General features: G+C 47.9%; 2 protein-coding genes across 15 annotated transcripts in view; one reads left to right on the top strand and one right to left on the bottom strand.

The window, feature by feature from the left end:
- Slc7a7 (solute carrier family 7 (cationic amino acid transporter, y+ system), member 7) overlaps positions 1-4,100 on the top strand; it is a 50,627-nt gene extending 46,527 nt beyond the window's left edge. For all 14 annotated transcript variants that reach the window (XM_030247702.1, NM_001379497.1, NM_011405.4 and 11 more), the window contains 3 exons: positions 453-602; positions 3,266-3,449; positions 3,656-4,100. In XM_030247702.1, the coding sequence (XP_030103562.1) occupies positions 453-602; positions 3,266-3,449; positions 3,656-3,756 (435 nt within the window). In that variant the 3' untranslated portion in view covers positions 3,757-4,100. The remainder of the gene's footprint in view (positions 1-452; positions 603-3,265; positions 3,450-3,655) is intronic.
- On the bottom strand, positions 3,873-12,701 carry Oxa1l (oxidase assembly 1-like). The gene is made up of 10 exons (NM_026936.3): positions 12,625-12,701; positions 12,074-12,220; positions 10,047-10,260; positions 6,690-6,833; positions 6,432-6,517; positions 6,112-6,276; positions 5,850-5,954; positions 5,587-5,749; positions 5,309-5,389; positions 3,873-5,224 (listed from the first exon to the last, which is right to left on the bottom strand). The coding sequence occupies exons 1-10, from the start codon at positions 12,685-12,687 to the stop codon at positions 5,091-5,093; spliced, it is 1,302 nt and encodes a 433-aa protein (NP_081212.1). The 5' UTR covers positions 12,688-12,701; the 3' UTR covers positions 3,873-5,090.
- Positions 12,702-13,224: the final 523 nt, after the last annotated feature.

Raw genomic sequence — 13,224 nt, 5'->3', positions numbered from 1 at the left:
GCTTTGTGGAGCTGTGTCATCGAAGTAGGAGTGTTAGTTGGAGAGTCTACAGGGTTTTACCTAAGACTTCTGCCTAAGACACTTAAAGTGTTAGGGTTAACCTGGCAAGGGCTTGAAGAATGCACTAAAAATTTAATTGAGAGGCAAGTATCTTCTTTGTTTTTTGAGACAGGGTTTCTCTGTAGCCCTAGCTGTCTTGGAGATTGCTCTGTAGATCAGGCTGGTCTCCAACTCAGAGATCCACCTGCCTCTGCCTCCAGAGTGCTGGGATTAAAGGTGTGCGTCATCACTGCCCAGCTGGCAATTATCTTTTAATAGAGAGGGGTACCGTACCAAGAGTGCTCCAGAGTTTGGGGGCGGAAGGCCGAATTGCAGACTGTGAAGCTGTGACCTGGGAGGGACTGAGTGGGAAGGAAGCCAGAGAGGAGCTGACTTTGGACTTGTACCAACAGGGTGTGTTGTCCCTGGTCTACCTGTGCGTGGAGGACATCTTCCAGCTCATTAACTACTATAGCTTCAGCTACTGGTTCTTTGTGGGCCTTTCTATTGTGGGTCAGCTTTATCTACGCTGGAAGGACCCCGACCGGCCTCGCCCTCTCAAGGTAATCCATCCCCCTTACTGACCTTTGCGCCATTTAGTACAGTTAGTGCTGCCACTGCAGGGACCTTACAAGAAGTTATTTTTTCCCTAGGCCAGGCATAGTAGCACTTATCTGCAATTAACAAAACAAAAACAAAAAAACCTAAGGGTTGGGGCTGATGGTTCAGCGGTTAAGAACACAGACTGCTCTTACAGAAATCAGAAATCCTAAGTTCAATTCCCAGCAGCCACATGGTGGCTCACAACCATTTGTAATGGGATCTGATGACATCTTCTGGTGTGTCTGAGGAGAGTGACAGTGTACTTAAATACAAAAACCATCAAGTGCTTGGGGCTAGAGAGAACTGCCTCAGTGGTTAAGAACACTGGTTGTCCTTCCATGGGACTCAGGTTCAGTTCCCAGAATGGACATGATGGCTCAACCTGTCTGTGAATCTAGTTCCAGGACTTCTGTCACCCTTACACATGCAGTCAAAACACTAATGAACATTAAAAAAAACAAAAACAAAAAACCCAAACCAAACCAGAAAAACAAATAAAACTCTATGTCTGTGTGTGTATGTATGTATGTATATGTATACACACACACACACACACACACACACACACACACACACACACACACACACACACACACATATATATAGTTTTTTTTTTTTTTTAAATCCCAAGGGTTGGGCTGGAAACATGGCTCAGTGGTTAAAGTACTTGATTTTACAAAGAACCTGGCTTTGATTCTCAGCACCCACATGGTGGCTCACAACCATCTAACTCCAGTTCCAAGGGATCCAATACCCTCTCTAGCTTCTCATGCAGCAAAATATGCATTAAAAAAACAAACCCCAAAATACCACCCTGAAACAAAACAAAAGGGCTAGGAAGCCATGCATGGTAGCCCATGCCCGTTACCCTAACCCTTGGGAGGTAAAGGCATGAAGACCAGTTGTAAACGGCTAGGCTAGGCTATGAGACCCTGTGTTTTTGTTTGTTTTTTTCTTTTAGTTAAAAAAAAGAAAGAAAGAAAGAAAAACCAACAACCTGCCCCCCACCCCAAACAAACCCCAACAAGGACTGAAGCTCAGTACAGCTCAGTGGTGGAATACTTGTCTAGCATACACAAGGCCTTGGGTTGGTCTTCAGCACTGTCTCATCCCAGTGCCCTAAAATAAGCAGCCCCCACCCCCACCCCTGTGGGTTAAAGGTGGGGTCCTGTGTCTGCTCGGGGCACCAGCGCTGGGTGAGGTGGGATACAGGAGTTTTGACAGTGCGCACCTCAGGCTGGCGCTGAGCAGGCTTTGGGCTCTGAGAAACCTCAGAATGCTGCTCCGGGGGTGGGGGAATACAGTCTGAGGTCCCTGGGGACTGGCAGAGTTGGCTCGGGGGGTCCCAGCCTGCGCGGCGACCGAGGACATCTGGTTCTCAGACTCTTGGGCACCACAGATGCTGCTGGATGCCATGGAAGAGCTGAGAATGTCTTGTGTGCGCTTGACTGGCCAGGAAGAACAACGCTGCAACAGGATCCTTCTGCACACGTTTATTGGGAGAGCTTGATTGTAGAGGCGAAAAGACCCGAGCCCAGAACTAGTGCTGCTTTTATAGACCTAGGAGAGGCATGTCTTACACCCGGATTGGTTATGCACTACGCCTCATTTGCATGTTCCTCATCTGATTGGCTACTCTCTCTCAGTACCTCACAGAGCCTCATTATCATACCTCATTTGCATGTCTCACATCTGATTGGTTACTCTCTCAGTACCTTACAGAACCTCATTATCATACCTCATTTGCATGTCTCACATCTGATTGGTTATACTCTCAGTACCTTACAGAACCTCATTATCATGCCCGGGCTAGGCAGTGTCTTTGCAAAAAACTTTACTGCATATGTACACATTGGTTGTTTGTCCAAACTTATGCGTGGTGGCCAGCAGTAGTCAGTGCCACTCTGCAATGGCACATGTGGCTTCCCACAAGAATGGAGTGAGGGCCCTGTGGGCTGGATCTAGCCTGGTGCTGAAGGGAAAAGGGCAGGAGGACAGCCCTGGCTGGGTCCCTCGGGGAGGAGAGAGTCCTTTTGAGTAGCTTGGCATGGTGGAGATTGAGGCTGGGAGCCCCGAGACAGTGAGAGGTTATTTAACGGTGGCTGGCTCTTTAGATGAAGGCGTGCTCCATTGCTTCCCACAGTGGACTCCGATGAAGAGACAGTCCATGGTTTTAAGATATTTAGTGTCATGGCGGGAAGTTGATGAGTAAAGACTGTACCCTACTTTCTCAGGTTGGGCCTGAGGTTTAATACCTTTTGCAGGGAGGAGTGTCTGGGGAAGAGGAGTTTAATTGGCTAAGCCCTTCAGGCCTTTAGGTACCTCATTAAAATGGAGCTCTGTCTTGAGGTTATGGGACAGACAATGGGAAGGCAGTGCTTTACCAGTGTGTCCTGTCTCTAAGCCCTTTGGTGCTCTTATCTTTGTGGGATAAAGGTTGTTTGGGTTGTCAGCAATTCTGAGTTACTGGGTGTAGGGACCAGTCGATGCCTACAATCCCAGCACTCAGGCTGAGGCTGGCTGATGAGTTTGAGGCTAGCTTGGGCTACAAAGTGAGACTATCTTGAAATAACAAGCAAGAAACAAACCCATGCTGAGCTAACTGTTTCCTCTGTACCCTTAGCTCAGCCTTTTCTTCCCCATCATCTTCTGCCTCTGCACCATCTTCCTGGTGGCTGTTCCACTTTACAGCGACACCATCAACTCCCTCATCGGCATTGGCATTGCACTCTCAGGCCTGCCCTTCTACTTCTTCATCATCAGAGTGCCAGAGCACAAACGACCACTGTTCCTCCGCAGGATTGTAGGTAAGCTTGGCACAACCAAGTGGGTCAGCTACCCGAATAGATTGGTTTTTGCCCTTTTCTGCAAACCTTACCATAGCTGGCTCCTGCCATTAACCATATGGCTTAATTGAATCACTCCTTCCTGGAGCCCCTTTGGTGCCCTGAACTCAGCCCCCTGAACCTGTTCCCAGTTTTAACTCCTGAATTAAATTCAATTCTCTTTGTAGCCTCTATCACACGGTACCTCCAGATCCTCTGTATGTCAGTTGCTGCAGAAATGGACTTGGAAGATGGAGAGTTGTCCAAACAAGATCCCAAGTCTAAATAGAGCAAGGGATTCTGAGGTGTGGACAGAACGGGTGTTTCGTATCTCCCATTGGCCAGAACCCTGGAGGCACGGTCCAGGAGCCCAAGCTTGGCAGCTTCAACTCTGAACTTGCTTTTGAGGGATGAAGAGTAATTTATTTGTTTTGCTACATGTTTCAGACTTCATAAATGGATGATGCAGACTGTGGCAGGAAGTAGGCCATTTTGGGGCAGTCCTGGCAGCACCTGGGTGTGGCCACCCACTCCTCTTTCCTTTACAAGGGCCAACAATGCTCCAAACTTGTCTCCTTCAGAGGAACACAAAACTGTCACAGATGCAAAACAATAAAAAAGTTATGTTCCTAAGGTCTGAGTGGCTTTATTCTACTTAGTGACTGGGGTATTTATGCAGTTCAAACAGACATGGAAACTAAAAGATTCAGTTCTCCCTCTGAAGCCAGCTGCCAACGGCAATAGAACCGATTTCTACAAATACAGCACAACTGTTGTACTAAAATGTCATGAATGGGAAAAGCTAGTGCATAAACACTTCAGCTTCTTCTTAAAGTATGGCTGGTGCATGCGCAGAGGCCAGAGGAGGGTGTCAGGCGTCGTGCTCTGTCACGTCCACCTTTATACCCAGAGACCGGATCTCACACTGAACCTGGAGCTAGGCTGATGGCCAGCAAACCAAGCGGCCCCCCTGTCTCCACACCCCACAGCACTGGGGTCACAGGCGTAAGAGCAGGGCCATGCTCAGCTTTCTGCCTGAGTGCCGGGGATTTGAACTCTTATCTGCTGATCCATTTTTCCCCAGACTCCCTTCATTCTTCTAAACCATTACTAAGGATTTCAGTATATCTGCTTCGTAAGGAAATTGCAAAAGTAATCGTGTTGGGGGGTGGGGGGTCAGGGCTGTAGGATCAATCTCCAGCCCCACAAGGGCGGCTGTCACAGTCTTGCCCATGACACCTCTAGGATGCAAACTCAGATGGAGGTGCACAGTGTGTGAGGTAGAGGTCTGAGCTGTGAAGACCAGGAGAAAACATGAAGCTCCTTCCCAGGAGCTAGGGCTGGCAAGGGAAATCATCTCCCACCCTGTCGTGTTCAGAAGCACAACCCCCTTCCATACTTAACAAACATCAAGAAGCCCAGACAAGACAGGGGTTTACTAGTTCTGTGGATGGAAGGCTGCTTGGCTCTCCAGGGCTCTTTTAATACACACAAATAAGAGTCTGTAGTGGAAACAACTTTTAAAATGAACACCTCCAAATGCTGTAGTCCCCAGGGCTGGGGCAAGTCTGTGTGGAGGAGTCTGCAGAGGCAGGGGTCTTGTCAGAGTGAGCACAGAACACGTCAACCGAGTGTGTCTTGCCAAGGCTTCTTTGCGTTTGCTTTGATGCTGCTGTTGTTGCTGTTGGGAGCTTTCGGGGGGTGACTTGGATCATGCTGCAGCAGAGGGTTGTGCGTAAAAGTCTGTCGTAAGGGACCTGGGAGAAGACAGAAAGAAAAATCTCAGTAAACAAAGAGAAAGAAGAAATGGAAGACAGTATTTAGCCTGCAAGGCCTCTTACCCCTGGCAGCCAGGTCCAAGTGTTTCTGCATTCGCTGCTCCCGCTCTCGGAGCTGCTGTGCAATTTCAGCGTTCTTCCAGCCTGTGTGAGAAGAACAGAAGTTCCTCTCTCATGCTTAGGCTACTTTCTCCTGCTCCTGATCCCAGTTCCTTTTTGAGGAAAGTCTCAAGTTGCATAGCCCACTACGTAGCCTGGGTGACTCGGTAGTGCAATCTTGCTTCAGCCTCGGGCTTGTGGGGTGACAGATATTCGCTGACACGTTGTCCAATCGCCCTTACCTTTTTTGAAGCTCTTCAAGAAGCCTTCCCTAGGAGGCAATTTGTCAGGGTCATGTACGACTCGCTGGGGGATCTTCAGCACTGTGCGCACAGCTGGAATCCGGAGGCAGGCTACTTGGCACAGGGAGAACACGTTGGAGGACAGCCAGTACATGAACACTGCCTGGGTGAAGGAAGGAAGGTGCTCAGAGCTGCATCCCAGTCAGCTTGTTCAGAGATACTAGGCAGGAGGACACGGAGGCGGCTACTAAGCCATTACCTACCGAGGGGAAGTGGATGGTCACAGGCAAGACCACCAGGGGCATCACCCTGATAATGTTCCTCATGAACTGAAGGTCATTGCTCTGAACACCTGTCTCAGCACCTAGCTGCCAAAAAGGGGTTGAGGGAAAGAATAAATTCCAAGCCCCAACCCATCAACTCTCCTTCTCCAGAGAGTGGAAGGCGGACGATACACATTCTGCACACTACTCCATCCCTACCCCGTTTTCTGGCAGGCTCAGCACTCGGCCAACCCCAGCTTACCTCAAGGACACACCACATTGTGGCAGTGACTACCAGTGGCAAGACGTAGATGGGATCAGACACGGTGAGATCTTGGAACCACCAGAGCCCACCTGTCTGGAGGCTGGGCACAGGCAGGTTGGCCATCTCTCTCAAGGCAATAAAGAAGGAGATGAAGACGGGGGCCTGTTACACAGGATAAGCAGTCAGTACACCTAACAGGAGGTTACTAGAAGCCATGCACAGCACCCCCACTTGCGTTTCTGGGGATCTAGGGACATGGGAAACAGGAGACAACTTGATGGATTTGGCATAAATAAGCAGGGCGCATTTCTGCTCACCTGAGTGAGAGGTAGGATGAGCGGTCTCAAGAGTTTAATATCATGCTTTTTCTGATAGCGTGTCATCTCTATGGTGGCCTTGTAAACTGTGATGGGAGGGAAATGGGTCACTGGGTTAAGAGTGACATCAGTGAAGCTTAAACATCCTATTCTTTCCAAGGAACGGAAAACAGGTGCGTGGCACCTGTTCCTTCCCCCAGTGGAATGTCTCAAATGCAAACTCGCTTCTCTCCCACACCTGCCCTGGAACCAACTCACACTCAGCCTGGTCTCCGGCCAACTTGGCCTCTCTGATTCGAGCGGAAAACTTCTGCATCTCTGGCATGTGGTTGTGGATCTTGGCTGCTTCTCGCTGGCCCTTCACAATGAGAGGAAAAACGAGGCATCGGGCAAGGACAGTACCTGGAAAATACAGCACCGGCTTGGAGTGAAATGAAAAGCTGCCTGTAGCTAGAAGACTCACTCCAGACTTCCTCACTGTGGCTCTCACCCAAGGGGCCCAGAAAGAAGGACAGGGTATACCTAGCTCTTCAAGGCTCAGAGTGCTGTGGTCGAATAAAAGTTCAGCATAACTTCTCTAAGGAGATGAGCAAGGATATTGTTTGTTTCCCTGAAACAACCATTGCTGCCACCAAGCAAAAGTTCGTTTGTACTTCAATAGCCTCCAAACTTTTCTATCAATGGAAACTTTTCCTCAACTCTTTTCTAAAGATCGATCGATTAATCTACCTACCTATCTATCCACCCATCTAATGGGTCATCTATCTATCTATCTATCTATCTATCTATCTATCTATCTATCTATCTATCTATCTATCTATCTATCTAATGGGTTTTACCTGTATGTATGTCTATGTGAGAGTGTCCGATCTCCTGGAACTAGAGTTACAGACAGTTATGAGCTGACATATGGGTCCTGGGAATTGAACCCAGGTCCTCTGAAAGAGCAGCCAGTGCTTCTAACCACTGAGCCACCTCTCCAGCCATATCAACTTTTAAGTAGTAGATGAAAATATAGACTAATTCCTCGATAAAGGAAAAACATTCGCCCAGAATCTCCACCTTGTTCAGCATCTCTACAGAACCAAGTCTCAGAATGAGTCTGGGTTCGTTTTCTGCAGTAGGGTCTTGGTGTGTACAGGTGGCCTTGAACTAATGACCTTCCTTCCTCAGCCTCCCTAGTGCCATAATTACAGGTATGTGCCATCATACCCAGCTTGTAAGAATAAAGCTGGAAAGTCAGTTTTACAAGTCCACCATGTTCCGCTGGTTTAATACTTCCCCCTTCCTTATACTCCTCTCTACTGGCCATTCCAACAAATAATTAGCTTATGCTATCTGTTGACATCTAAGTGGGTCTGGGCTAAGAAACCAAGGACATAACTCAGAATACCTTCACTCAAGAAAGGTGGAGCATCAGGTAACAAATATGGGCAGGTATGGTCAGAAAAACAAGAAGGCAGGGAGAGACAATAGGGCAGGTTTTCACAAAATCCGAGGACAGCCGTTAAGTTTTAATAGATCTTACACGTTAAGATTCAAGTATGAGAAAAGTGGATTTAGTAATGCCACCACCAGCAGTCACAGGGAAGTGATTTCAGCAAAATCTCAATGGCTGAGGGCCAAAGTCTAGAAAGAAGTAGTAGGCTGCCCGATGGATCCCCTGATACACAGGCATGCTTAACCTGTTTGTGTACTTAGTGTAAACAGGAAGGCACCAAAACCAAGGGTGGTAGCACCAGCTTCCAGTCTCAGTGCCAGAGAGGCCAAGAGTATCGAGAGTTTGAGGAAGACCTTACTTTTAATAAAATCAAGGGAGTGGCCTGGAGAGAATGCACAGTGATTAAGAGTGATTGCTCTTTTGCAGAGGACCCAAGTTTGGTTCTCAGTACCCAGGAGAGCTGGTTCATAACTTCCTGTAAGCCCAGCTCCAAGGGATCCAATTCAGGCAGGTGTACATATTTGCAGGGAAATGCATGCATGCACATGTACTTTTGAGTGCACACACAAAAATTAATCCTTAAAAAACTCTAGAAAGGGGGGCTGGAGAGATGGCTCAGAGGTTAAGAGCACTGACTGCTCTTCCAGAGGTCCTGAGTTCAATTCCCAGCAACCATATGGTGGCTCACAACCATCTGTAATGAGATCCGATGCCCTCTTCTGGTGTCTCTGAAGACAGTTACAATGTACTCACCACATATATAAAATAAATAAATAAAATCTTAAAAAAACAAAACAAAAAAAACCCAAAACTCTAGAAAGGAGCTGAAGAGATGGCTCAGTGGTTAAGAGCACCAACTGCTCTTCCGAAGGTCCTGAGTTCAAATCCCAACAACCACATGGTGGCTTACAACCATCCATAACGAGATCTGACTCTCTCTTCTGAAGTATCTGAAGACAGCTACAGTGTACTTCCATATAATAAATAAATAAATCTTAAAAACAAAACAAAACCAAAATAACCCTCTAGAAAACCAAGGGACTTGGGAATTTGTCTTGGTGACAGCACACTTGCATAGCTGTTGAAGGTCACTGGATTCAGGCATTGAATGCATGTGGCACCCAGGTATATACACACACTCATACATATAAAATAAAGGAACATTTTTTATTTTCATTTAATGTGTATAGGTGTTTTGCCTGTCTGTCTTTCTGTATGCCCATAACTGCCAAAAAAGGCATCCCTTGGAACTGGAGTAAGACAGATGTGAACCAGTGTGTGGGTGCTGGGAATAGAACCTGGCTTCTCTGCAAAAGCAGCTGTGCTCTTAACCATGGAGTCACCTTCAGCTTTGTCTGCCCATCCCCTTCAACAGGGTTTCTGTTACCTTTGCTGGCCTAGAACTTGCTATGTAGACCAGGCTGGTCTCAAACTCATGCATCCTCCAGTCTCTGCATCCCTTCCCCAAGACTGGGATTAATGGTGTACACCAGACCGAGCTCAAATGAAGGTTTTGCAAACGTTTTTAAAGGCAGTTTTATGTAGCCCAGTCATGGTGGTCTGAGTGAGAACGGCCTCTGAAGGCTCATCTATTTGCATGATTAGTCATCAGATTTATTGGATGTGGCACTATTTCAGTGGCATTAGGAGGTGTGTGGCCTTGTGAAAGGAAGTATGTCAGTGGGAGTGGGCTTAGAGGTTTCAAAAAGCCCATGCACGCTACAGGCCCAGTAAACACCCCCACCCCCACCCCCACCACCCGCCTATGGATCAGTATGTAGCCCTCAGCTACTTCTCTAGCACCACGCCTGCCTTCCTGCTGCCTGCCTTCCTGCTCCCTGAGATGATGATGGACTAAAACTCTTGAAACTGTAAACAAGTCCCTAGTTATATGCTTTCCTTTATTTATAGGAGTTGCTTTGATCATGGCATCTCTTCATGGCCACAGAACAGTGACTAAGGTACGAGGCTAGCCTTGAATTCTTTAATTAACTAAGGGTGAACGCTGACCCTCCTTCCTCTACCTCCCAAGCACTGTGGGCAGATAAGTGGCTTTCTAACACTCTCTAGGAACTAAAAGTTGAATGTTACCATCCCTTTTGGAATCACCTGATTTTCTGACCTCTACACTTCTGTCCCCAATTCTTCCACCCTTGCCCAGGATGTCCTCTTACACGTGGCAATGGCTCCCCACCACGGCAGGCCCAGGTCGACATGTATATATTCCAAGAGGTTCTGGATGAGACCCACCGGGGTGTAAGAACCAAGCCCCAGTTCTGTGAAGCTCGGTTCGGTAGCACACTGGACTACATCTGCAGCTCCTCCAGAAGCTACCTCTGGTACTGCAGCAGGGATAGAGGTAGCAGGAATAACAGGGGGTGCCTGGACCTGTGAGGAACGAGACCAAGTGCCGTGAGTGGGATGTACAAAGTTGAGGATCCCTTATGCTAACAGTCCTGGGCTCTATTTTCTTGCTTTGACTTCTTGATCTTCAATGATGGCCAATGGTGTCCATACAACCCTGCCTTCAAAGGACAATATTTTTTGCCTCTAGCAGGATAACTTAAGAGAGTGTCTCATGGCTTCCCTTCAGGCAGGGAACTTGCTTCCCACATCACGGTTCCCAGACTTCAGTCATCTGAGTGAGCATCATGGTCATTGCCCTTCCCATATTCCAAATCAACAGTACTTGGAATCCTTTTGTTCTGTGCTAGAAATTGAACTCAGGGCCTCACACACATCTGGCAAGAACACAGACCACTGACTGAGCTGGCCCTCAGCCCAAAATTCTCTTTAATTCAATTTTTTTTCCCAATCTTTCTTTCTTTCTTCCTTCCTTCCTTCTTTTTTTTTTTTTTTAAATGGTAGTGGGTGGGTGGGAAGGTTAGTTTTGGAGGCAGGATCTTGATTGCTCTGTAGTTCAGGTTGGCCTTGTACATGCTAACCAAGAGCTCTGTTACTGACTACATCCCAAGACATGGCTCAGGGGCTAAGAGCTCCAGCAGAGGATCCATTTTCCGTCGTTAGCACCCTTGTAGAGCAGCATACAGCCACTGGTAACTCCAGCCTCAGGCTCTCTAATGGGCACTCATGTACACATGCACACCGTCACACACACACACACACTCATAACACAATATGATAAATCTCTCTGAGAAAAATCCTACACAGGCTTCTAAGAAACAGTATTCAAAGAATCACACAGATCACAAACACACAAACTCACAATCACATTTCACTTTATTGGCTTACCACCACTCCTCTGGTAGTGTCTTGAATATAATACAAAATTTAATTAATTAGTTAAATTTATTTATTTATTTATTTATTTTGGTTTTTCGAGACAGGGTTTCTCTGCATAGCCCTGGCTGTCCTGGAACTCACTTTTTAGACCAGGCTGGCCTCGAACTCAGAAATCTGCCTGCTTCTGCCTCCTAAATGCTGGGATTAAAGGCGTGCGCCACCATGCCAGGCAAATTTAATTTTTTTGTTGTTTTGTTTTTTGTTTTTAGAGACAGGGTTTCTCTGTGTAGCCCTGGCTGTCCTGGAACTCACTTTGTAGACCAGGCTGGCCTCGAACTCAGAAATCCACCTGCCTCTGCCTCTCAAGTGCTGGGACTAAAGGCGTGCGCCACCAACCGCCAGGCTTAATTTTTTTTTATCTTGTGTGTGTGATGTATGTAGGCATGCATGCCACAGCATGTGTGGAAGTCAGAGATGAACTTTGTGTGGCGCCTTCTTCCTTCATTATTTATTTATTTATTTTTTTTCATTTTTGAGACAAGGTCACACTACACAGCTCTATGTTGACCAGGCTGGTTTTGAATTCAGAGATCTATCCATCTCTGCCTCCCAAGTGCTGGGGTTACTAGGATTGTGCCACAACCTGCTCCACCTTTACTTGGGTTCCAGGGTTGGCACTCGGTTTACCAGGGTTGCAATAGCAAGAGCTTTTGTACAGCAGGGTCATTTTGCCTGCCCTACAAATTTCTCAGCACTTTTAGGCATTTCCTCACTGAGTTGCCTGAGATGAGAATCTACTTCTACTCCAAACAGGTTAATATTAGGAGGAACTTAGGAGGAGTGTGAGAACTCTGCTACACATTCACTGTCTCCCGCAAAACAAAACAAACAAAACAACACAGAACCAAAAGAAAGGGGCCAAGAAGTCGTGCTCCTTTCCTCAGCGGGAACCTCTTACCTGGGCTTCTGCAAAGAGGGTGGCAGATGTACTGATGCAGCGAGGAGTGAAGACGGCGAGAAGAGCACAGGGTGGCCGCCCGTTACCCCGGCGGGCTGCGAGGAGCTCGGCGGCCAGCGGTCTCAGGGACACTGCGACGCTATGGTACTGACCATGTGAAAGGAAGGGAAGGCCTTGAGTCCCAGCCGACCCGCCTCTCCCGCAGACAGCCTGCGGTTGCAGCAGTGGGGCGCTGCAACTCTGCTCGCACAGACTACAGGCCCCGAAGCCATGCACTGGAGCGTGCAGGGTGCAGCTCCGGTTAGGGTCTCCCGCATCCTGTTACCGAAGCCCGGGGACGGGGCCCAGAGGTCACGGCTCAGGGTCGCAGGCAGTTTCCAAACAGCTACAGAGAAACCAGGCCACCAACCCCGGGACGTAACCCGGTGGTGCCCTCACGCGACCGGAGGTCATGACTCGCAGGTCGCAGTGACCAGGTCAGCATCTGCTCGTGACCTCAGCTCAGGTGACAAGGACAAGGCAGCATCCCCGCGCTTTGGACGGAACCTTACCGAACGCTGGGGTCGTAGGAGTCGCAGAAGCTGCCAGCGACCGCACACTAAATTCCTCGCCATCTTGCCGGGAAGAGGGAACTTACTCTCGCGCACGCGCACTCAGAACTTTGACGCTGCGGGGGAGGCCATTTTGGAAATGGGCAGGCAGTCAGACCTGACGTCACAGATCAGGTAGTGAGGGAGAATGAAGACAGGCGATGGTATTTGAAGTGGTTTAAAAAAGTCAAGATTCCGCAGAGATTGAAACTAAGAGACAGAGGCAGGCGGATTTCTGAGTTCGAGGCCAGCTTGGTCTACAAAGTGAGTTCCAGGACAACAGCCAGGACTATACAGAGAAACCCTGTCTCGAAAATCAAAAAAAAAAAAAAAAAAAAAAAAAAAAAAGAAAAGAAACTAAGAGACAGGATGCGCTGTTAAGTGGCAGTGTAAACATAGCATATTTCCTGTTTTCCCTTCCATTTCCCAAACTGTAATTGTTCCCTGGGTTAAAATAATTCTTGGATTAAAAATGGCCTTTACTCTTGGAATAGTGCCTCAAATCTATAATCCCAGCATTTGGGAGGCGGAGGCAGGAGGATTGCCTAAAATTCGAGGTGA

This window comes from Mus musculus, chromosome 14 (genome assembly GCF_000001635.26).
Source record: "Mus musculus strain C57BL/6J chromosome 14, GRCm38.p6 C57BL/6J".
Classification (NCBI taxonomy): Eukaryota; Metazoa; Chordata; class Mammalia; order Rodentia; family Muridae; genus Mus; species Mus musculus.
The sequence above is the reverse complement of the archived record's forward strand: the minus strand, read 5'-3'. Positions and strand labels throughout refer to the sequence as shown.